Source organism: Littorina saxatilis, linkage group LG2, assembly GCF_037325665.1.
Source record: "Littorina saxatilis isolate snail1 linkage group LG2, US_GU_Lsax_2.0, whole genome shotgun sequence".
NCBI classification, from domain to species: domain Eukaryota; kingdom Metazoa; phylum Mollusca; class Gastropoda; order Littorinimorpha; family Littorinidae; genus Littorina; species Littorina saxatilis.
In genome coordinates, this window is record NC_090246.1 from 34,276,822 (window position 1) to 34,304,799 (window position 27,978).

Genomic DNA, 27,978 nt, shown 5'->3' on the forward strand with positions numbered 1-27,978 from the left:
GGCCCATTAGCTCAGTTGGTTAGAGCGCCGTGCTGATAACGCGGAGGTCGTGGGTTCGACCCCCATGTGGGCCACGCAATATTTTTGTTTTTTTGTCTTTCCGAGATAAGTTTTAAGTGTTCAAAATGTCTCACCAGATTATTTTGACATTGATTTCATTTTATATTTGCGCTTGTTTTTATTTGTCAATTTTCAGTGAGAGTTAAGAATATGGAAGAAAATAGAATGTAGACACATCTTGTTCGTTGACAAAACTAAAGTCATATCTAATGCTGTTGCATTCAGTACACAGTAGACATGAAACTACCAGATGAGCACTGTTATTATTTCCTGCCCATGTAAATTCAGGATAAAGACAGAAAGGTAGCAAAGCTAAATCAATGATTGTAACTGGAAATTACAGCCAGATTTTTTATTTTATTTTTTACCAATCGCTTCTCATGATATTCCGTAAACGATTTCACAGTGATGCCAGTGACCAGAAGATACGTGCATTTTTCGTTGAGGCCAGTTTGGACATGTATCACATGTCACAGTTATGTTGCTAAGATTTTTTTTGAAAGCAAATTGGCCAAAAAGGCAATTAAATTTGTTTAAACTTTTCGAGAGTACTTGGCATCACATTTCCAACACCATGAAAAAATGTATGACAATTCCGTAGAAATGAATGGAAGAAAGTTCTAGCATTTTGTCATCTGCCAGAGCCAAACAATGTGGCCATTTATATTACAGTGTATCATCTGGTACACTGAAGCTAGAACGTCGGAATCTATCGAGACAGCTTGCAACCGCTTTTGTGACAAATCGTAGGATTTTGAATGAATGTGCCAGAGACATTGTGTTGTGTGATTGTGAAAAGATACAATTAGTTAGCCGCCAAACTTCGGCAAGACTCTTTAAGATTCTTAATAAATGTGCTAGAAATGCTGTAGGGCACCACAAATATTAAATGTTTACCCAAAAATTACTTCGGAAAGAAAATCAGAGAAAGAGGGGAACAACTCTTATTTGTACGCCAACTCTGGTACAGAAATATTTTAGCGATTACCTCCCTGGAATTGTCAGCCGAAAGAAATTCTGTTCAGGCTACTCATGATAGTGTTGTCAAGTCCATCCGAAGACAAAATAATTATTAAAATAAGATGTGATTTAATTTGAAAACAGGAGGATACGTAACAATCCTCCCGCACATTTTGTTTTAAGCTGGCTAGCAATGAATCTGTCCCAGAAGGAGAACAAGTTGATACTCACAATCCTGCAATGGAAGAAAGAAAGAAAGCTTATTTTCATGGGAGAGGAAATATTAAAGTTGCTTCAATGGAAAATATTACATAATATTTACCCCACAAACATATTACTCCACAAGATGAAGTTGAAAGAAAATAATTTGTGTGGTCTTTGTAACGAAATAGATTATATTGAGCACTTTTTTTGGAAATGTAGAAAAATGAGGTTATTTTGGGAACATGTTATTAGATGTATTTTTGTTAATACGAAAGAAAATGTTATATTAACAGAACATGATGTATTGTTTGGTTATTTACCAGGAATGCATACCCCAACAAACAAAATTATAAATCATATTTTGTTGATAGCAAAAATGTGTATCAGCAAGTTTAGATATGGTAGGCCTATTGATTTAAATATAATGTTTAATTGCGAATTAGGGTTGAGACGTTTGAGTATTTTGTAAATGAAAATGATTAAGTATATGTGCATATGCATATGTATGTGTGTGTGTGGATTCATGATTATGTTGATGTCGCAAATTTTGACACCGCAGACACAACCGCATAGATTAATACATTCTTGTTCATCTATGTATTGTAAGAATTCGCGCCAAAAGTAAATGTTAAATGTGCTGTGCCACAGATTAATGTACATTTAAACATACAGATACCAAGTGTGTTATATAATGTTATTGTTTATCGATTAAAAGGGCACGCTTAATTAAGCGTCTTCCCAAAAGTCAAAAAAAAAAAAGTATCACTGCAGGGCTGAATATTGGCGGTCGCCCGATCGCCCCCGGCGGGTTCAAATCGCGTCGGGCGGGTTCGAAAAAAAAAAAAAAAAAAAGGAGGAGGATACGTAACAATCCTCACGCACATTTTGTTTGAGCTGGCTAGCAATGAATCTGTCCCAGAAGGAGAACAAGTTGATACTCACAATACTGTAATGGAAGAAAGAAAGAAAGCTTATTTTCATGGGAGGGAGAGAGAGAGAGAGAGAGAGAGAGAGAGAGAGAGAGAGAGAGAGAGAGAGAGAGAGAGAGAGAGAGAGAGAGAGTATTTGTACGTGTGTGTGTCGATGTGCATCTTCTTTTTCTTCTTCTTCTTCTTCTTCTTCTTCTTCTTCTTCTTCTTCTTCTTCTTCTTCTTCTTCTTCTTCTTCTTCTTCTTCTTCTTCTTCTTCTTCTGCGTTCATGGGCCGACGCTCGCACGTAGGCCTACACTGTTTTTGTGTTGTGCATAAGTGGGTTTTGTATGGCCGTTTTTACCCCGGCCCGCGATCTAGGCAGCCATACGCCGCTTTCAGGGGAGGCATGCTGGATATTTTCGTGTTTCCATACCCCCCCCCCCCCCCCCCCCGAACTCTGACATGGATTACAGGATCTTTTCCGTGCGAACTGGGTCTTGTGCTTGTGTGTACACACGGAAGGGGGACAATGCACCAGCAGGTCTGCACACATTAAGTTGAACTTGAAAACCAGAAAAATCTCCACCTTTATCCCCCGAGGCCGGTGCCGGGATTCGAACACGCCACCTTCCGCATGGGAGGCCGGTGTCACGATTTCATCTTTCGCCTGTGTACATATTTCCCCCTCGACATATACTTAAGACTGAAATGTTGTTTCCTGGTCAAATTAAGAAGTGAAATTATTTATGGACGAAAAGCATGTCAGTTTCTTGCATGTGAAGAAAATTGGTGGTAAAATTTAATAGATTTCACCCCCAAAATTGAATTCTTCGAAAACGTGTACTGAGTGGTTACGTCCCTTGAGTAAGAAGGAAAACATTTTAGGATGAATCAAATTTCTAAGTTAAATAAAACAAATTGGTTGGACAAATTTGGCCCCATGAATGTAAGGTACACAAGGTCGCTCATCAGTACTATCGAAGGGTGTTTTTTTGTTCAGTGTAGAGTTTATACTAGATCAACGAGGCCGAGAAGCGAAATATCACCACGGCGAAAGATGTTTTTTTGTTCAGTGTAGAGTTTATACTAGATCAACGAGGCCGAGAAGCGAAATATCACCACGGCGAAAGATGAAAACGTCACACCGGCGTCTTAATCACAAGGCCATTGCGCCCGTGTGTGTGTGTGTGTGTGTGTGTGTGTGTGTGTGTGTGTGTGTGTGTGTTCGTGTATGTGTGCGTGTGTGTGTTCGTGTATGTGTGCGTGTGTGTGTCGATGTACGTCTTCGTCTATTTAGTCTCTCTCTGTGTCCCTGTCAATGTCGGCGCGGCTACCGCCTCCCGCCCAACAACTACCCCGCACGTGCCGATTCACAACAAACACGACAGCGAAGCCGTGCAAGTGTATTTATGCTCATACTGCCACTGGGAGCTAGAGCGGGGGTTCCATGCTGAAGGGAATTCAGCTGTCATTTGCACTACTAAACGCCCCCCCCCCCCCCCCACTCCCCCGTTACCTGTAGGCTGCGCGGATGTCCTGTTGGATCTGGCCGAGGAACGTGCTTGCCATATATCTGCATTTTTCTGGTGGCGCAAAGGTGTGAGTTGTGCAAAAGGGTATGGCTGAACGCCTGATGCAGAGAGAGAGAGAGAGAGAGAGAGAGAGAGAGAGGGCGGTATAAAGCGTGTGTATGTGTATGTAGTGAGTGTGTGTGTGTGTGTATGTGTGTATATATATAAATCAAAGTGTTTCCCTTCACAGATATCCCTTTGGGGTTGTCAGATGAGGGTAGTCTCCCATGTCAACAGAAGCTACCATTCAGAGAGTGGTTTGCTTCTTAGTTGGATCATAGACCATTATCCTGGACCGCCAACTAGCTCTCTCTCCGCTCTTTCTCTCTATTACGAGGTAGCGGCCTCTCGCATTTAGGAACCTACGCTTACAAGCCTTTCAGAAATCAGGTGGACGTGATATCCGGTGTCGATTGTAAACATGGACGAAGTTGCCGAGGTAAGTTCTGAAAATGCTAAAATAAACTCAGCAAAAGTGCATATGGAACATGTTTTTCGATGAGTTTTGTTAAGTTTAGTTTGGAGTTTTGGAAAATCCAGTTCATTGTCACCTCCCATTGTCACAAATAACTGGAGCGTGCTTTCTTTTCACTGTCTTCGAATCGCTCGCCTTTCAAACCGGACGCGACGCGCCCCTGAAAGTCGAGAGTCGTAACCTCGAAGGGTCACGTGACGAGTTGGCGGTCCAGGCTATTTGGTCTATGGTTGGATACCATGGGTTGACAACTCTCGCCATCAGTACCACCTGACCACTGATGAGACACAATAGTGTCGAAACACGTGTCTGGTCTAGGTACTAAAACAATGGTCCTCCTCAGGACTAGATTACCTTGTGATACGTCCCCCACAAAGGGACTTTGCTCTGTAAATCTCGGCCCCCCTTGAGGAGGGTCTGATGCTTCCAATAGGCTGTCTGTGAAGGGATAATTACTTCTCTCTCTTTCTCTGCTAAGAGATTTTAACAAATCTCGGAAGAAAGTCTCTGCTGACTTTCAATTGTTTCTTTCACAATTTCTGATGTGTGTTATATATATATACAAGCTCCTGTGACAAAAACGAGCAATGTTACCACTATCCTCCTCTCTGTATTTGACCGTCAAGATTTGTCTCGTCCATCGCTCACTAGTTCGAGGAATACTTTTCGATACAAAGTGATTTAGCCCTGAATGCTGGAACAGTAGTCCTCGTTCGAGGTATTTATTACTTATAGACGAAGATGTGAGCATTCTCATCTCACGTCAGCAAAATATGTCAAAACAAAGCCAAGAAAATGTATAGAATGCCCATATCTTCTTCTATAAGTAAGTACATTCCTAAAATACCAATCATCGCTCTTCTGTTACTTGTCGCTTTTATTGAAATGTGTACAAGTGTGATACCGGTATCAGGCACCGAATCCTGTCTTGATGTTCAAACTCTCGTATTGCGTTGAAGCAAGCCGGCGAGTGACCTTTGCCCTCCGAGGCTGACCCTAAAGCGGGCGTCTGTCACGTGCATCCTCTGTCCGCTGCTGTCACCTTGTCCACCTTGCAGCGTCGACACCAGTCACAACCACTAAGCTTCAAGTAGCTAAAGAGATCAGTGGTCACCATCGGGTTGGAGGCTTTCACATTCCGTTTGGCTAACGTACTTTGGCCTCCTCGGTCCGGCATTCGTGCATTCTGTTTCTGCACGACAAACTGGTTTGTGTGTTTTGTGTCTTTGGTTTGTTGTGTGTGTGTGCGTGTGTGTGCGTGTGTGTATGTGTGTGTGTACGCGCGGGTGTGTGTATGTATGCGTGTGTGTGTGAGACTTTCATTGGAGCACTGATGATTTTAGTTATTGTTTGCGTGTGTGTAAAGGTTCGATTTGACGGAGCACTGATCGAGCAGTGTATACAATTGAGATCTTCTTTACTTAGATCTTACCGTGGTTGTCTGAATATCTGACCCGTGTATGTGGAAGAGGCGTGTGTCACGTGCGTCCACTGCCCACTGCTGTCACCCCTTGTCCAAACCGTGCAGCGTTCAGCGTGGAGACCAGTCACCACCACTGAGCGTCAAGTAGCCAGAGAGTTCAGTGGTCACCACCGCGCTGGCCTGAGAGCCTTTCACGTCCTGTTTGGAGAACGAGTGTCAACTGCCACATTTTCGTTTGACTCGAGCCCTCATTTCTGTCTTTTCCCCATTCCTGGTTGAAGTGCTGTGTGTTTGCGTGCGTGCGTGTGTGAAATGAGCGTACGCTGGCATGTTAATACGCATGCAAGGGGATATGGAGATTTTATTTGAGTTAGTTAGATCGTGGTTGCTTGAATTCAAATCTTGGATGGCTGACTACTACAGCCATACGAGTGCATGGTTGGTGGTCACGAGACAGCAATCACTGTCCAGAACTAAAGCGGTTAAGACGTTGGTCAGTATGAGTGAACTGTATGATGGTCATGGTGACGGTCATTAGCAGTAGCCAGTGGTGACAGCTCCGGTGTGCTCATTGGGGACTTCTTGCAAACTGACCCTAAATAAGGAAATAAACTTGTATGCACAGATTAGTAACGACTCTTGGATTTGAAATAAATGAACAATTATAGATGATATATATATATATAAACGTGTTTCTTCCATGCACTGATATACAAAGTGCAGACCATACTGCTCCTAGTTGCATGCAAAGCAAAATGGAATTGAAGCAAATGCACCCGTTCTTTCAAAGGAATAATTAGTTAAACGTGTTCTCTTTCGATTTCTTATCAACAAAGTACAAAGGGTAAAGGATAATGTATAATAGGATTACACAGACACACTTCTTCTGAGTCCCCGTCACTCTTTCTTCTTCTCTCCTTGTTTCCTCTCCTCCTCCTCCTCTCTCTTTCGCCACACCCCCCCCACCCCTCCTCGTGTACCTCCTCCCACCACGGACAACACAACCTTTAACACCCAGCACCACCTACAATCACACACCAGAGACGTCGTCGTCTGCCTCTGTCTGGCGCTGCGGCTGTGCCACTGTCCTGGAAATTAACGGCTGGGACTGACGTTCGCAGACAAAATGTGGGTGTTAGGAAGGGACGACGACGGGGAGAAAGGGGGGGGGGGGGCGGAAAGGGAGGGGGGGGGGGTAAGGGGGGAGGAGGAGTCGCGAGGGAGGGAAGAGGGTATTCGAGGATTGGTGACTGAAGGTTGACGCTCACCAAAGACTGAATACGGGAGGGGTCTAAGACGAGAGGGGAGGGGGGTGGTAGGTTGTACGGGGGGGGGGGGGGGGAGTAGAGGGAAAGATTGGTGACTGAGAGTTGACCCCCCTAGTCCTGCCACTAATGACACACCGTGACAAGCTTGCGTGCCGTCGCCCTCGCAACCCACTGTCACTGTCGAGCCTGGCCTTCAAGAGTTGCACGTACTGCTCGTGGGGAGGGCGCCGAACACTTTTCACTGTGAAGGGCAGATTTGGGTTGTAGCAGTACTGTGGCATAGCTGGAATGGTCGTTTGACTTTTTCAAGGTGACTTTGTTTTTTTGACACATTTAAGGAAAACTTTGCAGAGTTGTTTTTTAGGGTAGCAGGGTGAGGATGTGGCGAAGGTAAAACGATGGATATGTATAGGTTGCACTAGAGTGAAGAAAAACAGTCCATAGATATAGACACTTTTGTGCAAAGAGCATAAAGTCGAAAGAAAGAGATAGAAAGATAGAGATAGAGAGAGAGAGAGAGAGAGAGAGAGAGAGAGAGAGAGAGAGAGAGAGAGAGAGAGAGAGAGAGAGAGAGAGAGAGAGAGAGAGAGAGAGAGAGAGAGAGAGAGAGAGAGAGAGAGATTTTATTGTGTTGGCCGACGACTAATTTAGGACAGGATGACAACAAGGCGTCAACACACAAACAAGCAAACAAAAAGACAACACACCCACGCGCGCGCAATAAGACAAGAGAGATAGGTAGAGCGGTTGAGAGAGAGAGAGAGAGAGAGAGAGAGAGAGAGAGAGAGAGAGAGAGAGAGAGAGAGAGAGAGATTTTGCATGAACAGATCTATTGTAGAAACCAGAAATTCAGGAATTCAATTACGACCAAATATTCCAACTTGAAATAAAATTACGGAATGTCTTTTTGTCGAGCAAACCCAGTTATGAACTTGGCCCTTGACCGAAAGGATCAGCACACATGTTCTGCTGGGTGAAGAGTTTAAAATTCAAATGTAGATTTGGTTATTAAATAACTTCAACATGACAAGGGTTTGGGGTACGTAAGGATGGCTGAGAATTGTGAGTTGACATGCGCTTGGTGAAAGGGTGAGAGAGCTGATAACATCGTGCATGCGTGCACTTTTTATGTACAAACAATGGAATCCCCCTTTTAAGATCAACCCCCCCCACCCCCCATGCACCTTAAGACCTTGCCTTTCCAAACTTTCTGTTCATAACCTCTACCCCCACTTTCAGATTCCCCCCTCTTTTAGCACTGAGAAGAAAACAAGATGGAAGTCATAGACCAATGAATGAGGGTTCGACCGACTTAAATTGCCGAATAGAAGAAGAAGAAGAAGAAGGAGGAGAAGAAGAAGAACTCTAACGCAACAGAAACAACAAAAACAAGAACAACAAAAAGAAGCATTTCAGCGGAGCGTAAACGTTGCGGGCGATCTTCAGAAAAAAATTGTAACATAGTTTAAAACACAAAATGTTTGTAGCCTAGATACCCCTCGCCCTATCTTTCCTTGTGTTATCGCTATTCTATTTCAAATAAAACAAAAGCAACAACAACAAAATATGAATCAACACAGATTTTGACGTTCATCAAGCTTTCTCGGCTTCTCGGTCTCGTGTCCGATCATACCAGTTTTCAACAACGACTATTGGACATGGGCCCCGGACAGATCAACCAAACAGCGGGGAACAAAAGTCTCCTCAGCTTTGTGAATGACAAGGGTCGTCCTTGCACACGACACAAGTCAGAAAGTCATGCTACAAGAAGAAACATGTCTGAGAGGCACTAGCTCGAGGACATCGCATCTCTTCACCGACAGGGGGCGGGCTGGTCTCCCGGGACCGCTCGGTTATTTCCGCCAATTTTCGTTGGCTGCCCGTCCCGAGGTGCTATCAGCGATCCCCGGGTCGAAGGCAGAAGGCGTGAAATCAACTGACGCGGCCTTTACCCGCAGATTAGGCCCTGGAGACAGCGAGCTGTTGAGAAATGGGGGTGAGGTACAAAACCTTCGGCAGGGGTAAAAAAAAAAAAAAAAAAAAAAAAAGGTGGAGGTGGGGGCGGGAGGGGGGGGGGGGAGTGGGTTAGGGGAGAGGTGAAAGGGTGAGGAGGAGGAGGTGAAAGATGGGTTGTGTCAAGTGTGTGTGTGGTTTGGAAATACATTTTGAGTAGGCGGACAATAGGCGGCAAGATTCGAGTCCACATGGGTCATTGTAGAGAACGAACTCCCAAAATAAGTGCTGGGATTTGCAGGCGTTGTATAATTATGCTTCTTCTACACACTGACTCTGATACGAAAAGATTCTTCCTTGAAGACAGACAAGCTTTTTCATCCCTCTGCTTTATACCCGCCCCCGTAACTACACAGGATAAAACCGTATTCAATCACTAAACACACACAAATGAAAAATGACTGAACAGGCTGAAAGAAAAACAGAGAGAACAACGATTTAAAAGACTGTTCATCCCAAACATTCGTGACAAAGCCGAAGGAATACCCGAGACACGGCTGGGTCTCTCTTCTGCGTCCGCTTTTCCTGCGATGTCATTACAGCCAGAAATGTCGTGTCCACTCCAGATTCTCCCTGTCACTTGCAGCCATTGCTTTTGGTGCAGGGTGAGGCTGCTGCTTGCCATTTGAATACTCCATTTCGTTTGTGAAGAGGGTCTGACATCGACGAAGAAGAACAACGAAGAAGAGAAGCAGAAAAAGGAGAATTTCATCTGAATAATAAAACCACCAGCGTTTAAAATTTTGCCCATTCTATCTAGCAAGAGGAATGAAAACCTAAACTTCCGGTCAAATTCAACCTCAAGTTCTTGCGGAAGTGCAACACGACAGAAAAATAATGACAAGTCTTGTCGCAGCAAGAACTGAGACAAATGGTGTTTCCTCAAGAAAAGGAGAATCTCATTTGAATCATAATACCTCCGACGTATAGGATGGCAATAGGCTTTCACCTGAAGCTCAATCGAATCCTCGTCACTACTGAGTAGCCACACAATCGCTTAGTTCACTCAGGCTTCCGGGATAGCGCGGAGCTTGTCATCATATTGCTGAGTTTCTGAGTGTGCCAAGCAACTGAGGCGTCGTAGATTCTTCTGAACACGGCTTGTATCACCACATTGGTCAGAACTTAGCTATTCTGTCATCCCCAGAACTCTTTCCATCACAATGCCCCCAACCCCTACCCACCTTCAAAATCGCGGATTCTTTTGAATATTGCTTGTACATGTAGAATCAAAGATCTTCCAGGCTAGTTCGTTAGTAGAATCACATTGGGTCTCTCACAATTTTCGAAGATCTCTCTACCTGGAAAACCTCCCGAAGCAGGCTGCTCTGCGTCTACAGAACTCCCCCTCTCTTGCCCCCCCCCCCCCCCCCAAATCCTCGGAGAAGCTCGACAGGCTTTTCAGCGGATCAGCAACGGCCCGTAGCGGCGGCGGACTGGGGGCCCGAACCGGCAAAGCTGCTCAAACAGTGGCGATCTGTTTGGAGAAGCGGCGGGCACGTTTGAAGGATCAGAAGCGATAAAAAGCCTCCAGCGCGCAGAGATCCGCTGCTGCCTGGCGCCTGCGATATGGTAACCAAGCCCCCAGCCCCGAGAATAAAACGTGATCTCCTTTTTTATGTCACGGTGTGGCTCGTTAGGGAGAAGAAGAGAAAAGTCTGTACACTGACGCTTCCAGTGAAGGTCTATGTCAGTGCAGGTTTACAGCCATTGCAATGAACCTACGGTCCTCAACAGTACGTAAGCCAATGTTAGTCACGATTTGTGAAAATTTACTATTTGCAATTTGTGGCTATTGCTGTTAACTGTCCTACAGAACTGTTTCAAGTTGAGACTCCCCTCCAGATGATCCGCAGATCACACAACTTGACTTGAAGCGCTTCTGAGTAATTGGTTTAAGCGTGTTTATTCAAATTCACATACACACGTTTCAAACAATAACAACATTGAGAACGTTAACAAGCAGATTGCTTATGGACACGTTCTTGAACTTATAATCAATACACATTCAGATAGCAAAACATGGCGAACAAGTGATAGCTTCAACACTTATCTTGATAATCTTTAATTATATTTTATACAAATAGGGTAAAGAGAGAGAGAGAGAGAGAGAGAGAGAGAGAGAGAGAGAGAGAGAGAGAGAGGGGGAGAGGGAGAGAGAGAGAGAGGGAGGGAGAGAATGCCTGGCTACATCAATTGCACAGTTAATATAATATCAGCCGAAGCGATTAGTTAACATAACATAGTCTTGTACAACAGAGAATATTTTCGTGTTCAAAGATATAGTTAAATCAGTATTTCCAAACAAGAGTGTTTTGCAGTCCAGAACGTGTGTTGGCAGACTATTGAATAAAATGGTTCTATGTTCTTTAAATTTTGGACAGTGTAATAAGAAATGTTCAGAATCTTCCGGGCATGCTCCACACGTACATTCTAAATTATCAGAGAGGTGTCGGTTAACTAAGTCTTGTTGCAAATCGCTCATGTTTAATCTCAGCCTGCTGTGAAGTACCTGTCCCTGGCGGTTGCCTAGATAATAATACGGTGGAACAACAACATCTCCATCGGTCAAATACCTTTTAAATTCACCAACTGACTGCGTTTGTTGTATATTTTCTGGAAGATTATTCCACAAAGCTGTCGTTGAAGGAAAAAATGAAGATTTATATAACTCACTTCTGCACAATGGAAACTTACGTTCAAGAGGGCGTCGTCTGTGGTAAGGATTTACATCGGAAACCAGGACCGGCAGTTTGGAATATAAATATTCTGGGGTTAAACGATTTACAATTTTATAATACAGCAAAAGTTTATGACGACGTCGCCTTTCTTTCAGGGGCACAAAACCCGATTCGTTATACAGTTTTTGGTGGCTTGTGCCACGTACTGCACCTACAATGATTCGGATTGCATCGAGATGCAATGTCTCCAACTCGTCTGCCAAACACTGTGTACAGTTATCCCAGATAACGTCCGCATAATCAAACAATGGTAACATAAAGGATTTATATATAACTTCAAGTGATTTTCTGTTTAAACGATGCTTGAATAAACCAAAACACGCAATTGACTTTCTACATTTAGCAATTAGACTTTTTATGTGGGAATCCCATTTACAATTACCTTGTAGAATGACGCCAAGGTGCTTGTGATTTTCAACATCAACTAAGTGTGCATCTTCGAAATACAATGGTGGAAGTAAAACATTTTGTTGCCTACAAATGTCCAACAATTCTGTCTTTTGACAATTAAAAGTGACTTTCCATTTAGAAGCCCATGTGCGAATTTTATCCAAATCAGAATTCAAAATCTCTGCTCGTACATCATCGTTATCTAAACTTAAGTACATACTCGTATCGTCTGCAAAGAGTTTCAACACTGATTCAAGACCAACACCAATATCGTTAATATAAATGAGAAATAAAAGAGGTCCTAAGACAGAACCCTGAGGGACACCAGCAGAAGGGGTAGCATAACTTGATTTGGTTCCTTTCAATACTACTGCTTGTCTGCGATCGCTCAAGTAATGTTCAAACCAAACAAGCAAGGGACCTCTTATACCTATCGCCTCAAGCTTGTGGAGCAGACCGCGGTGCCAGACTTTATCAAAAGCTTTGGATACATCAAAAAATATTGCCTGTGACATAATGTTTTTATCAAGTGCAACACAAAAATCATCATATATACTCAATAGTTGATAAACAGTCGAATCACCAGCAATAAAACCAGATTGGCAGTGTGTAATCAAATCATAATTTTTCAAATAACCAAACACACGGATTTGTATACATTTTTCAAGCACCTTCCCAATACAACTCAGCAAAGAGATTGGACGGTAGTTGGAACAAGCACTCCTATCGCCTTTCTTAAAAATGGGCGTAATGTGAGCAGTTTTCCAGACAACTGGAAAAACACCCTCAGACAAGGATCTGTTAAAGAGAACTGTAAGCGGTGGAACGATAACAGGTAATCCATCTACAAGCAATTTATTATGTATTCCGTCAGGGCCCACGGCCTTGGATAAATTTAAATTCCTTAACACTTGGACAACTTCAGCTTCTGTTAATTCAAAAGTCGATAAAGATGTATTACACCAATTTGCCTCGGGCAGGGGATCGTCTGGATTTTCAACTTTAGACTGGCTTTCAAAATAATTATTAAACAAAATCGTTTTTTCACAAATGTTATCAATAATTTTTCCATTATCTTCTAGCGGTGGAATTTCGTTACATGCAACACCTTTTTTCTTCAAGAAGGAATTAACAAGTTGCCACCAATTTTTGCTTCCGAAGTTCTGTTTACAATTTATCCTCTCATCAAGTTCTAGAAAATAATCTCTTTTTCTTTTACGAATTTCATCTGTATACTGATTTCTAGTCAGGCGGAATAATGCCCACTGCTCAGGTGTATTTAAGCGCTTAGCAACTTGATGTATACAATTTTTAGCGTTTCGTAATTGTAAAATATGTTCAGTCATCCATGGGGCATCATCTTCACGTACTGTTATTATCTTAACAGGCATACATGTTTTTGCAACACGGAATAAATGTTCAGAAAACAAGGCAGCAGCTTCGTCAATGGACGCATTTAAAACTGTGTTCAAAAGATCAATTTTGTTCAATTCAAACAAAAATGTATCAACATCTAACTTGGCATAATTATATATAGTCCTTTTGAACTGACCTTTTTTTAGTCTCTGTGACGTTAATTTTACACATGGCACAGAATGGTCACTACAAATGGGGGGTAACACTACAACTTCACTGATTAAGTTTATACTCGTGGTCAGGATCAGATCGATGCATGAGGATTTAGTTTCTGTAATACGTGTGGGTTCAGTAACGAGCTGGTGCAGATTGTTTTTTTGTATTAAATTAAGAAAGTGGGGAGATGGATTATTCAAAAAATCTTCGTTAAAGTCTCCAAGAATTAGAAATTTATGTGGTGTTCTCATTACTTGCTTTACAGATTCGTCAACCAAGTGCCAATAATCAATCCGAGAGTCTGGTGGTCGGTAAAATGAACCAACCAGCACAGTTTCTTGCAATAATTTAGTTTCTACCCAGACTGCTTCAAGGCCTGGAATTAACAAATCAGGCCTTGGTTTGCAAATAAAATCGTTTTTTCACATAAACAGCTACCCCTCCATATCCATCTGGCCTATCAAGACGCACTGGGGGATGAAATCCTTTGAGGCATAAACTGTCGTTTGATATCGAGTCACACAACCAAGTTTCTGACAAAGTCACAATATCGTGCTCTTTAACTTCACATTGTAAAATATCAATCTTGTTTCGCAAACTACGTACATTTATATGCAAAATAGAGGTATCTTTAACATGCTCTCTACCAGGCGGGCCTGGGTTTGGGTGGACATCTCCTGACAATAAAACCATCAGCAAAATGACAAAAACATGTGTCACAAAACTATGCACGAATATAATGTTCCAAAGCATATGCCCGTAACGCTTACTTCCAATTGGTTGACTAAAATAGGAAGGTTGCGATTTTGAGTCGGGTATGGGGTTTAAGGGTGTGGAGTTAAAACATTCAATATTTTTCTCGTAGTACACACACAAGAAATGTGCATGGAAAAAGATGAAGAGAGCTGTTCGAAAACCATTTTGTCCGTGAAAAACTAAAAACATATATACCAGGACGGTGTCAAGATCAAGAAAAAACAATTTTTGCGAGCACCTGGCCGATATTGCGTAAAAACAACCAACCCTGGATCTGAAATTAACGATGTCTAAAGGCATTCAAAATTTAGGTTACAACTTCTTTGAAGAAGAAGAACCAGGGCTGGGCATCGGTAGCTAGGCATGGGACAAGCATCAGTGAACGGGTCTCTCTCTCTAAAAGGGAATAACAGTGGTTAAGGAGCGAAAAACAGGGGAAAGCTATAGCGAAAAGCAGGTAAACAAAGAGGTCATAAACGTTTTTATACAAAGTAGGAAAACAAAATGAATGAACATGACACAATTTTGACATGGTCCTGTCAAAATCGCTGACGCGGCTGTCAGAAAAAAGTTGACAAAATGAACGGAGATGAAATGGTCCTGAGTGTATACAACATGAAACAAATGACGAGGAAATGTTTTTAGTCATTTGAAGCAACAACAGGAACAACACTTACTAAGAAATAACGTTTCAAGCATCCAGCACACGGAGCAGTTTTACATGTAAGTCGATGTCGCGTAGTTTGGTCGTGACCCATCAATACACTTATACATCCACACAAGTACACCTACCGAAAACACACACCCACACACACACACAAGCACACACACACACACACACACACACACACACACACACACACGCACACACACACACACATTAGTAATTCGCGAGTGCAATAGACGAACACATTGCATTGGATGACATCTGCCTGGGACGGGAACACTTTTTGCAAAGTCCATGGTATTGAAAAGTAGCGCATTCTCATTATGTGTATCAATTTCACTTCTTGAATGACAATTTGCACTCATCCTGAACTCAGGTAAAATGAGTTACTTCCCTTCGGGTCTCATTCATCCCCTGACAGATGCCTTTCTTTTCCTTCTCTGGAGAGAAAATCGATTTTTTTTATTTTGATTTTTTGATTTTTTTTAACATATTTAGAGCTTTTTGTAACCATCCTGTCAGATAGACATGAGCGATAGCGTGGACCGATGATTATCAGAATGAATTTGCACTAATAAGAAGGAACTGCTTCATGGTTCAAGGTGGTGTCACATTGCCCATCGCATATTGAATTTCTCTCTCTCCCTTCCCACTCTTTCTGACTGGATTCAAAAACTGATCGTAATTGGAATCTATCCATCAAACTTATATGTATAGAGGGTGTGCCCTGGGTATAGTGGTATTCAAAACAAAACAAAAACACTAAAACCAAACTTACCAATCAGATTGATAATATCCTAGGGGTATGTTCTGAATCTAAGAGTTAGTACACACACACACACACACTCTCTCACACACACACACACACACACACACACACACACACACACACACACACACACACACACACACACCCACACACATATATATAACATAAAAGTTCAAGGGATTCTTCGTAAGAGAGTGGCTGAGCTAAGGCAATTAAAAACAACCTCTTGCTCGCTTCACGTTAGAGTATGAATGGTGTTATCAGTCAAACCTGGGAAATGAATTAGATGGTCATCGCAAAGTATGGGGCGGGGCTACAGATCTACATTCACGTTCAGTCGGCTAATGGGCGGAGTCCACGAAAGAATCCGCCTCCTGTTTACTTCCCGCTAAAAATCAGTCCTAGCGGCTATTGTTTCTTATGTTTTGCAATAGCCATGTGAATGTTCTTGGCAGGTATGGCACATTTCAAAACATTCAGAGGTGTTTTCTTCCGGCCTATTATTGTTTGTTGGTTTGCTTTATGTACCCCGTGGCCACTGATATAAAAGGTAATAACATAGTGAACTGCAGCTGTCTCCTTTGCAGAAATAGTATACTCGCTGTAACTTTTTGCCCATACCGTTCAAAATATGAAACTTAGCTCCGAATACGTTGAAAAATCACCACTAGACAGCTGCTACGTCAGAGAAACAAAAAAAAAAAAACATCATCCACATCCCTCGCTCTCTTTCTTTACAGAACCTCAACCTAAACAACACATTTAAAATTTATCCCAGCACGCCGACATCCCTGACGGAGCCCAAAAAAGCGACAACCCTGACAGGGCCTCAAAAGCCGGCATCTCACCCTGGGAGCCGAGACTGGTGATACATTTCCTCGCAGGCGTCCGACGACCGATCGAAGATGTCGTGCGCAGTTACGGCGGCATCCTCAGCTGGGCCGAGCCGGCGTTTCCGTAAATATGATCGTTAGCTGATAGCGTGAAAAGAAATTCCCCCTTGCCGCGGGCCGGAGGCGAGGTGGAGCACTCGCCGCGCTGAGCTCGAGAGGCGCGCGCACACACACTGAACTCAGAGTGGGTTATGGGTTTGGCTGGGCTGTGTGTCGTGTTAGGCGACTTCCCTTTGACATGTTGAGGTGATGTCTGTTTTTTTGTTGATTGGTGTGTCACTGAGGTCATATTTTTTTGTTATTTGAAAGACTGAAAAATACAAAAAGGGCGTAAGAGGCAGGAGGGGGAGGGGGGGGGGGAGGGGGTGAGAAGGGTGAAGGGCGGGGTGACAGAAGATGAACTTCAGAGCTTATGACATTGGAGCTTGGAGCACTTACAGCAAATATTGTTTGGCGTAATGGGCAAATACAATGTTCTCAAGTCTTGGAGGGAAGATGGGGGTGAGACATGATTTTTCAATTTTTTTACATCAACAATAAGACCGACTTAGTAATTCGCAGTGATGCCGCTTTCCTGTCACTAATCATTGTTTTTGCTATTGAAAAGTCACCCTGGCATTAATTTTATACCCATGCAAGTGCAACGTGACAATGTTCATTTCCGCATGACATCATTTCAATTATTGATAATGATCATCTGTGGTCCATGAGCCTGGCAAAAGTACTAATATCGTCAATATTAGTCTGAAATCCCATTTTTGAGTGCATGTCTAATTTTCTTCACACAACACATTTCAAGTTAAAAGCATTCAATTTTTTTTCTCGCTCACAACCAGTGCACATTTGGCAAAATCTGTTGTTTAGAAAACATTGCCACGGTTACCTGCCATCAGAAACAAAATCCATTACACGTCCTTCTGTCTCGTCTTCCTCATCGCCATTTACTCACACTTGTTTCCATCCTCCTGTGAAAGCGACCAAAGCTCATCTTTAAAAAAAACTTCTGAGTTTTGTTCTCTGTAACTGTCAGGGTCTTTAATTTCTAAAGATCAGTCAATCCTTTTTGGGGTTGAACTCAAAAACAGGTTGGTGTGTGATTTCCAGTTTGACTATTGTAGTTTATCAATTTCTCTGTAGGGTAAATGCGAGGTCCTTGATGATTATTTTAAGAAGTCATGCAGGGATTTAAAAACGTTCAACTGAGTCGGAGAATGTGTCTCCTGCTTTCAGTGACCTCAGCGCCGATAGAAGCAGAAGTCTGCTTTATGTTTGCATATGTTTGCAATTAGCATTGTAAGCAGTATAAGCTAGACTGAGCAAATGACGCCCCACCCTTCCGCCCAACCCCCAATCCAATCGGTTACCACCTGACCAAGAAAACCGTGACTCTTGTTTCACAAATGGACATGTGGTAAATCAGGTAAACAGAGATATATATCTTCTTCTTCCTCGTTGGATATCTTCAGACGTCCACTCCTGTGGCGCGTACGAAAGTCGCCGGCCTCTTCAGAGCAGCCAGGTTGCCAAACAGATTATCCTGTAGGGGCAAGGGTGTCTCAACGGAGATACCAACGGACAGACGTACGCCATGCAACCATGCACTATTGCGTGGGCGCATAAGCTACGCAAGTCTTGTTTCTCATGCCAGCCGTAAAAAAAATAAGCAGCATAGTTTTCTCCTTGGTACACAGCCCTCATAACACACAGCAGTGACAAAAGACATCTTTGTATCATTGTGTCACCACGGAACTGACAGAGATCCTACAGTGCATTCAGCACGTGGTTACCTTACGCCTCTCAACAAACATGTGCATACCCTCCAAGAGCTATGAGAGTCAGGAGTTCTGTAGCTGGCTCAGAGTTCATCATATGGCGTACAGGTGAAGCAGAGAGTTGAGCAGAAGAAAGGTGTATATTTCTTCTCTTTTAATACCGCAGAAACTCCTTTCGAAGCAAGGACCAAAAAGTATAACTTCTCACAAAAGTACTAGAAAACAGTGTTTGGACAGACCACAGTCCTTGCATTCCATAAACAGGACTTTGAAAGCCACTTGTGAATTGCACGCTTCCATCTGGACTATACAAACCTTTCGCAGTATTTTCTACAGCGTTGGTGCAGTCATCTGGTGGACATTTGCAGCAAATTCCCAACACTGGCCTGAATTTGGTCCCTAGACAGATGACACTTACGTGCCCTGGCAGAAGTGCTGACGGGTGGCAGTTAAAGGGGTAAACGAGATCCGGGCGTTAAAGAGAAAGTACAGTCGAGAGAAGATGGTCGTATTAGCAGAGCTGGAAAAACCAAGGTGGAACTGGAATACAGAACGTTCGAAAGAACACACAGAACAAAACAGTAGCGAACGACAATTGTTGTGATTGCCAGCAGTGAACCCCAAACATTTTGTTGATTAAAGCCCCAGTCTGTCTCAAATGGTTTACAGAACGATTTAAATCTTCTCACAAAAAAAGCAGTTCTAACCTTATGGAACACACTTGCAATAGCATTTAACAGCATTATGACATTCGTTTGAATGGCAATTTAGCTTGCGTAAACCATACACCAGATTTCGTGGTTTATTTTACCCCTGAGCCATCGTGGACCCGTGTCACACACTTTCCTTTTTTTTTCTTCTCAATTTCGTCGTCAGTTTGTGATTTCAATGCGACTCGCTGTATCTACAATGCCACGTTATTGTGTACCTCTGAATCTAAGATGCAACAAACGACTGCGAGTCACACGAAGTTATCGGCGGCGATTGGCTTCAAAGAAGCAAGCGATATGCAGAAAACTTGTCTGCTTGGGGAAACACGATCTTGCGTGACGTGCTTCCGGGCTCCCTTTTTTTCAAACTTTCAAAACTTCGAGTTGTACTGATCTTGTCTTGATGAAAAAAGAAATCTTTTATGATTTAAAAATATTTGTGTTACAAGCTGTCAATTGATTCTTTAGATTTTAAAAGTTAGTTATAACGCCAAAACGAGGCGTCCGATTGTGGTACTAGACAATCCGGCTGGCCATGCAAATATCAATTCTTTGAAAAATGCTCGCTCTTTACGGAGGGCACCTAGGATGTTCTCAAGCGGTGAGTGTTTAAACAAAAGGGTGTTTGTACTGTGTGTAAAAGCCTGGCAGTGTCTGTGACCAGAAACTGATGGTTTACGTGAAGCATGAGTGTGCCTTTAAGCTGCACAAAATTCAAACTTGAGTTTATTATTCTTAGGTCTTTCACAAATGTATGCATTGTGCAGGATCGTTTTGTGTATGTGTTTTTTTTCTTTTCTTAATTGAACGAGCATGTTCAGACAAATAACAATGCAGACAACAAAGTCACCTCCTTTGTCACCGGCACGGTGGCCTAGTGGTAAGGCGTCCGCCCCGTGATCGGGAGGTCGTGGGTTCGAACCCCGGCCGGGTCATACCTAAGACTTTAAAATTGGCAGTCTAGTGGCTGCTCCGCCTGGCGTCTGGCATTATGGGGTTAGTGCTAGGACTGATTGGTCCGGTGTCAGAATAATGTGACTGGGTGAGACATGAAGCCTGTGCTGCGACTTCTGTCTTGTGTGTGGCGCACGTTATATATGTCAAAGCAGCACCGCCCTGATATGGCCCTTCGTGGTCGGCTGGGCGTTAAGCAAACCGGCAAACAAACAAACAAACCTCCTTTGTCTTACAACATCTTTGCTTGTAGCTTTTGAATTCATCATCAGTTTAAGGTGATAAATTCTCAAATATATGTTAATTCATTATTTTAATCGAATAAGAAACAAGTTTCAAGTAAGTTTGTTTCAATTGCTAACTTTCAAAAGGGCTCACTCAGGTTAAAAGGAAGATTGTGTTGAAGAATGTTCAGACTAGCGGCACAGGAACTTCCACAGGTCTATCTATATTCCTTGATTGCAAAATTGTTGGTGCAGCTTTTCAATTCATCATTTCAAAGTTCTCAAGCGATTATTAAATCATAGCTTGGATTAAAAGAGAAACAAGTTTTCAAAAAGACTCAATGTATCTGAAGCAAAACAGGACTGGTCATAGTAGATCATAATGCAAATTTCTATACCGGAAGGTCACGGAGCTAGTCCATTGAAGGTGGTTTATATAAAGGAGAAACTAGCCTACATTTTTAAGCAGTCACAACGATATGTATCACTGCAAAACGTGTACATGTATGTAATTTCTCTGTATCTCCTGTGTCAGTGTGGGTGCGCACGTATGTGTTGTTCTGTTTTGTGATCATGGATGTGCAACGATCGGATCATATGTTCATAGAGAATACTACATGGCTTGCAGTCTGTTTTGTGATCATGGATGTGCAACGATCGGATCATATGTTCATAGAGAATACTACATGGCTTGCAGTGTGTCGTACCAGATTTACACGTTTTGTTTTTTTAAATATTGAACTGCGAGCGAAAGCGACTTTGGCATCATATACAGGGTGTACCACAAAAAGAGGGACAAAAAGAAACTGTAATAGTTTCTACAAATACAAGAATTTTCGCAAGATTGTTTTCACCAGATGTGGACAACATCTCAAATTTTTATTATACCAAAGCATTTCGAAATCGAAGAACATTTGGTTGCTCTTGTCAGTAATTGATGACATGTTCAATCCAGGCCCCGCGCTGCTGGATGACGTGGGCCACAAAAAGAGGGACAAAATCAAACTCTCATATTTTCTAAGAAAATAATTGTTTCTTTCTGATTTTCAGGTGATATATCCAGAAGACCTGTAAGTTTTATCTGACAGAAGAATGGACCCCTACGATCACTTTTCCGTCGAAGAGAGGACCAAGATTGTGGAACTGTAAGTCGCCTACTCTGGCTGAAAGACAGTTTCGACGCGAACACCCTGGAAAGAAAATACCACATCGTCATACTATCACACGCTTGGTTGATAAGTTCAGAAACACTGGTAGTGTGGTTAACAACAACAAAGGACATTCTGGTCAGAAAGAAACAATTATTTTCTTAGAAAATATGAGAGTTTGATTTTGTCCCTCTTTTTGTGGCCCACCCTGTATAAGCAGTGGAAAAACAGGTCCATGCCAGACTTTTGCGGTCTGCGGTCACGGTCACGGATGACTGGACATGGCTGTCTCACTGCAATCCTTCAAAAACATTTGATAGTGTTTACAGGACTAGTCAAGTCAAACAGTTTATTTACCAAATGCAAAGCACAGGATTTTGTTATGGTGTATGCATAAAACTTCACACTCCTTCCACACGCATATATCACAACAACTATGTACAGACAAAGTGTTCAATCTCACTGGGCCCACTACGTGTGCACACCAACCAGACAGTTCAAAACGGACTGGTTGTTCCTTTAGCACCAATCTGACAGGAGCAATCACAGGTTGCATGGATAAAGATAAATGAATTCCCTAAAAATCATATCTAAAAATATAGTCATCAATATAATAAATCCGAGTACATGCTAACACAGTTATTCAAGGGACACAACCCTTACATCTATTAAGATATTTCATTTAAGGATACTCGATCCATTTCAAAACTTTAACTGACACATATCACAGATCTAACAGATCTAAGAACGATCCACCATTGAGGCCGCAAGGACTGCCTCAGGAAAGAAACTGTTTCTGAAACGAGAAGTCCTGCTCTTCAGAGCGCGGAAGCGCTTGCCTGACGGGAGGAGCTCGAACAGATGGCCGGCTGGGTGAGATGAGTCTGCCACTATACCCCTAACTCTCTTTGCTAAACGTGAGCTGTACAGTGAGGCGACTGACGGAAGTTCGCAACCCACAATACGAGACGCTTGTCTGACAATGCGCTCCAGCTCTTCCTTGTTCCTAGCACTGGCACCGCTAAACCACACGGTGACTGAAAAACACAGAATGCTTTCTACAGTGGCCCTATAGAACTGCTTTTGGATGGCTTGGTTCAGTCTAAATTTCTTCAGCTGTCTAAGGAAGTGAAGCCTCTGCTGACACTTCTTGATGATGGGCTCTGTGTTTTTGTCCCATGTGAGGTCGCTCGAGATGATTGTGCCTAAAAATCTAAAGGAGTCGACCTGCTCAACACTTACACCGTTGATCTCTAAAGGGGTGAGTGCGAGTTTGTTCTTTCTAAAATCTACAATCATTTCTTTGGTTTTAGAGACATTGAGCTCTAAGTTGTTGTCAGAGCACCAGCCAACCAACTGTTCCACCTCCTCTCTATACACACTTTCATCATCGTTGGAAATCAGCCCCTCAACTGTCGTGTCATCTGAAAACTTCAGAACCAGCACAGATGGATCTGATGATACACAGTCGTTCGTGAAAAGTGTGAATAAAAGTGGAGAAAGCACACACCCCTGGGGTGCCCCTGTGTTCAGCGTGGCTGAGCAAGAGTATGAACCGTTCACCTTGACTACCTGTGGACGGTCTAAGAGAAAGTCTAGAACCCAATGACAGATGGACGGATGTACGTTCAGGGCTGACAGCTTGTCAAACAGCATGTGGGGGATAATTGTATTAAAAGCACTACTAAAATCGAGAAATAAGATTCTAGCGTATGAACGTGGCTTCTCCAGATGACGCAGGATGTGGAACAGACCTAGCGCTACAGCGTCCTCAACCGATCTGTTTGCCCGATAAGCGAACTGGAGAGGGTCACGTGAGGCACCAGTGCATGCCTTTAAGTAGGACAGAACGATCCGCTCAAAAACCTTCATGGCCACTGATGTGAGTGCGACTGGGCGGTAGTCATTAAGCTGGGCGACACGGGGTTTCTTGGGGACAGGGACTATCACCGACGACTTAAAACAGCGGGGGACAGAATGCTTCTCTAAGGACTCATTAAAAATGTCTGTGAACACGGGTGCTAACTGATCAGAGCAACACTTAAGAGCAGCAGTCGAAACACCATCCGGGCCCGAGGCTTTCCTGACGTTTTGTTGTTTAAACAGCTTCTTCACCTCCGCCTCCTGGACAGTGAAAGGTGGGATCAGAAGTGAGGGGTCATCCGGCAAAGAGGGACGATAACCTGGGTTTGGATTCTTCTCGTCAAACCTACAGTAGAAACTGTTTAGTTTATCCGGAAGGGTCGGGTCGTGATCGTCTGACGCTGCTGACTTTTTCTTGTACTGAGTGACCTGCTGCAAGCCCTGCCATACCTCACGGGGTTTGTTTGACGCGAACTGATCTTGAATCTTGTCCCTATACACAGCTTTTGCTTTACGGATCTCTTTCTTAATAGGGGACGTGTACACACACACACACACACACACACACACACACGCACGTACGCATGACCTCATTTACATGATATACACACGTGTGATTTGAACGATTATTATCTCACGGGTGTCTCTCTCACGTATGTAGGATAAAAATGCTTATTACTGATTAGATAGTTCTGTGATTACATCGTAGATGTGCACCTTTGCCACGATCCCAACACATTGACATGACATTCTGGCCCACCGGAATTTCAACGAGCTGACCGGAATTGCGTAATTTGGTGCCTGAATCCGTAATAATTGCGGCCAAAATGGAATAGTAAGCAGGTCAGGAGGTGTGTGTGTGTGTGTGTGAGTGTGTGTGTGTACGTGTGTGTATGTGTGTGTGTGTGTGCGTACGTGCGTGTGTGTGTGTGTGTGTGTGTGTGTGTGTGTACACGTCCCCTATTAATTTTGTCTTGGGACAAGTGATCACTTGACAGCGTGGATTTGCTATAAAAACCATCCTACCTGTCATTGCACCGCATGGAGAAGTACGAAAGACACGTTGCACAGGGAAGTCGCATACCACCAAGCGCCATTCGCAAGCAGTTGGGCGCGAGTTTGAGAGGCCGCGCGCCTGTTTACCCGGCGAGTGGCAGACGACAGGGGAAAAGGAACAAGGCTACCGCCGCGCCAGGGCCTGTTCACGGCTGCCAACCAAGCCTGCTCCCAGCCAGTGTGGCTACAGAACTCACACAACGAAGGAGAGAGAACTATTCTGCCAGTGCGTGTCGTCTTCTCTTTCCTAGTCTTGCTGTGCATTTTTTGCTCTGCTCCGTTTTCGATCCTCTTAAAGGGCCGGATCAATTATGACAGTGAAACGTTAGTCTGGAAATGTCAGTCCGGGTGGTCGATTCGTCGGGGCTCAATGGCAGACTGATGTGGCCGTGTCCTTGGCTATTTTGGGGTTCTTTAGATCATTATGATAAGGATACAAAAGTTAGGTGTTGGTTTTCATAACTGACAAACAAACAAATGAACAATACATAGCATTTTCTGATTAACTTTGCCATGTTGAAATGTGTCCGCCATCGTGTTTGGTTCTGCTCTGTGAAACTGTAAAGGATCCGCCAATACAAGCATAATGAGTACGTAATTATATATTACATTTGTACGTATGTGACGCTGTTGCAATTGAATTAAAGTTTTGTTTACAAAAGATCACACAGCAGAGAGATCACTTTCGCTGCACGTTTGGTTTTTATTTGTCCAGTTAATTCCACGTATCATTTGACTGAGCGACTAGGTGGTTTTCATCTTTCCTTTGAACTATTATATCACACACAGCATCAGTATGAGAACGGCGAACCCGTTTGAAACTGTTTATATAAGTAAATTCAGTATTTTGAAGCAGTATTCAAGCACGATGGTGAGGAAACGGCTCCTTTTCCATCACGATCCCACAACCATTATTCCTTTTGCCCAGATGTAACCCAAGGAAATGAAACAGCAAGCAATTTTTTTAATCCCTTTCTGAATCCTTCTAATATGATTTACTTAATGTTACGTTTGCTTTCTTTTTTGACAGAATTCATGCAGCTTCTTTCACAAAATTATGCGTTTGCTAGCTATGAATGCAGTGTGACTGTGAAAAGCGCTACACTATTCTTTCATTCTATGGCAATCCACTAAGGCATTGTGTACACACATTTTTAGAAATATGTTTCGACCAAAGCCATTGGTCCACAACTCGAGGTGTTTCTCTGAATGCACACGGTCTTAGCGTGAAAAGCACCTCGACAGCTTTCAGTAGAACCGTCGAGAGCAATTACGATTAATTATCGTAACGTTGTTAAGAATGGTTGTAGTTCCTTGTCCTATAAATGACTAATTACTCCACTTACTTCTCCGAACAGTGGAATCTTTTATTGCCTGCCAATTCATTCAGCCACTGAGGACAACAATTATGATTCATAACCGCGAGGTATAAGGCAGCCGGGATTTTGCAGTGTTTTCTTTGCTAGTGACCATTTCATCATCACCCAATACTCAACAGAAACCGGAAACCGAATCGGGCATCGACCGGAAATTGTCGCTCACAGATTAATTGCACTTCCTGTTGTCTGTACAAGTCTCTTTGACTGGGGTCAAAGCCAACGCCCTCTAAAGCGGAAGTCCAAAGATGAGTAAATTATCTGATTTAAACCTGCTGTATGACATTTCAAGTTAAAGGTACATGCCTTCCTGGTAAGTAGTAATATCCCTGATATATATCGCCACCAAGCTTTCATCCGGGCTTTTGACATTGCGGACGCCTTGGGTTGACGGGCAGAAGAAGTGAAACTGTTAGCTCTTGAAACGTCACGGTGTACGTCTCATTGACATTTCCGTGCAGACACCCTTTGATTTATCGACTTAAAGCTTGAGTCGTCCTGCAAATCTTTTCTGAAAAGGAATTTAACTTTGAAAATATATGGCATAGGCTAGTGTAGGCCTTGTCAAGACAGCAAGCAACATGCGTTCATGCAGTTTGACTTTTTGGCCCGTTAATTTTTAACATCTGCCACTCACCGTTCACAGCTGAAGACATGCATGATGAGCACGGATACCTGCGACTTAGAAATCATAAATTAAAGAGGGAGCTCAAACAACATGTTCAACACACGGGAACAGAACTCCTTGATTACATCGGTTCCAAGAGAGAGAGAGAGAGAGAGAGAGAGAGAGAGAGAGAGAGAGAGAGAGAGAGAGAGAGAGAGAGAGAGAGAGAGAGAGAGAGAGAGAGAGAGAGAGAGGGAGGGAGGGAGGGAGGGAGGGAGGGAGAGAGAGAGAGAGGGAGGGAGGGAAGGAGGGAGGGAGGGAGAGAGAGAGAGAGAGAGAGAGAGAGAGAGAGAGAGAGAGAGAGAGAGGGAGGGAGAGAGAGAGGGAGAGAGAGATGAAGATGATGGAACTTTATTTTTCAAGGATCCTTTTCTTACAACCGGTCCTTACTTCTAATACAAATGTCTAATAAATGATAAACAAGTAAAGCAACATGACAAATAAACAAAGTAAACGAACGAACCAGCAAACAATCGACAAGTAAGCAAACAAGCAAATAAACATAAACAACAAAATGACAAAGTAAGCAACATACAAATCGAAAGCGAAACATGCAACATGTTAATTGAGGTTACACATGTAAAGTGATCGACGGTAAAATTCACACGATACCAAGAGAGAGAGAGAGAGAGAGAGAGAGAGAGAGAGAGAGAGAGAGAGAGAGAGAGAGAGAGAGAGAGAGAGAGAGAGAGAGAGAGAGAGAGAGGCCGGAGGGAGGGAGAGAGAGAGAGAGAGAGAGGGAGGGAGAGAGAGAGAGAGGCCGGAGGGAGGGAGAGAAAGAGAGAGAGAAAGAGAGAGGGGCGCGGACCAACATAATTCCGTTGAGTCGACACTAATGATCGATTGTTGAGTCAGCTGAAGGTGTGCAACCCCCCCCCCCCCCTCCCCTCTCTGCTCGCGCGTACATGAAAGAGGGAAAGGGTGCACTGACGTAAAGACATCAATGAGGGACACCAAAAAAGATCCATGAGAACCTGTATTGTTCTGTCAGGCCAAGGAATTAAGGTGAGAGAACAAAGTCTCCTCAGACTCTACCTTCAGACAGCCCAAGCAAGCAAGGATGCCATAGTCCTCCACAACAGTCTCGGCCTCCACAGCAAGCCGTTCCCTCAGTCCAGAACTCTGTTGTCCAGACTCCAGCCTTTCCATAACTCATGCTCTCAATTTACCATCAGCCTCGTCACGCGCGGCCAGCCGGTACCGAAAAGGGTTTCAGGGCCGGGCAAATTGAATCCCCCGGACCGTGCCGCCGTAGCAAAGGCAAGTCTCTTGATGGGATTCTAAGCGCTTCCCCCGGGTGCCAATGAAACAGGCCCCCCACCGGCCGTGAGGCGACACTAAGCCCTGATTTATGGGGGGAGTAGTCACCACTGCTTTACTGCTAGCAGGCTTCCCAACTATCGTACACGTATTTTAAAAGGGTCGAATTTGACCGAGTGATTAGTTCCGTGAATCGGCTTTGTCGGTGCCGATTCTCTTCGGTGTCCGAACACCCCCGTATGCACACCTGCGTACGACAAAGATCCCAAGCTCA

At 43.4% G+C, this 27,978-nt stretch overlaps 1 protein-coding gene and 1 non-coding gene across 2 annotated transcripts; one reads left to right on the top strand and one right to left on the bottom strand.

The window, feature by feature from the left end:
- Positions 1-74, top strand: Trnai-gau (transfer RNA isoleucine (anticodon GAU)). Its single transcript has one exon. It is a non-coding gene; the product is annotated as a tRNA-Ile (tRNA).
- Positions 75-22,223: 22,149 nt separating this feature from the next.
- Positions 22,224-27,593, bottom strand: LOC138952732 (uncharacterized). Its single transcript, XM_070324450.1, has 3 exons — positions 27,480-27,593; positions 23,201-23,438; positions 22,224-22,936 (listed from the first exon to the last, which is right to left on the bottom strand). The coding sequence occupies exons 1-3, from the start codon at positions 27,591-27,593 to the stop codon at positions 22,224-22,226; spliced, it is 1,065 nt and encodes a 354-aa protein (XP_070180551.1).
- Positions 27,594-27,978: the final 385 nt, after the last annotated feature.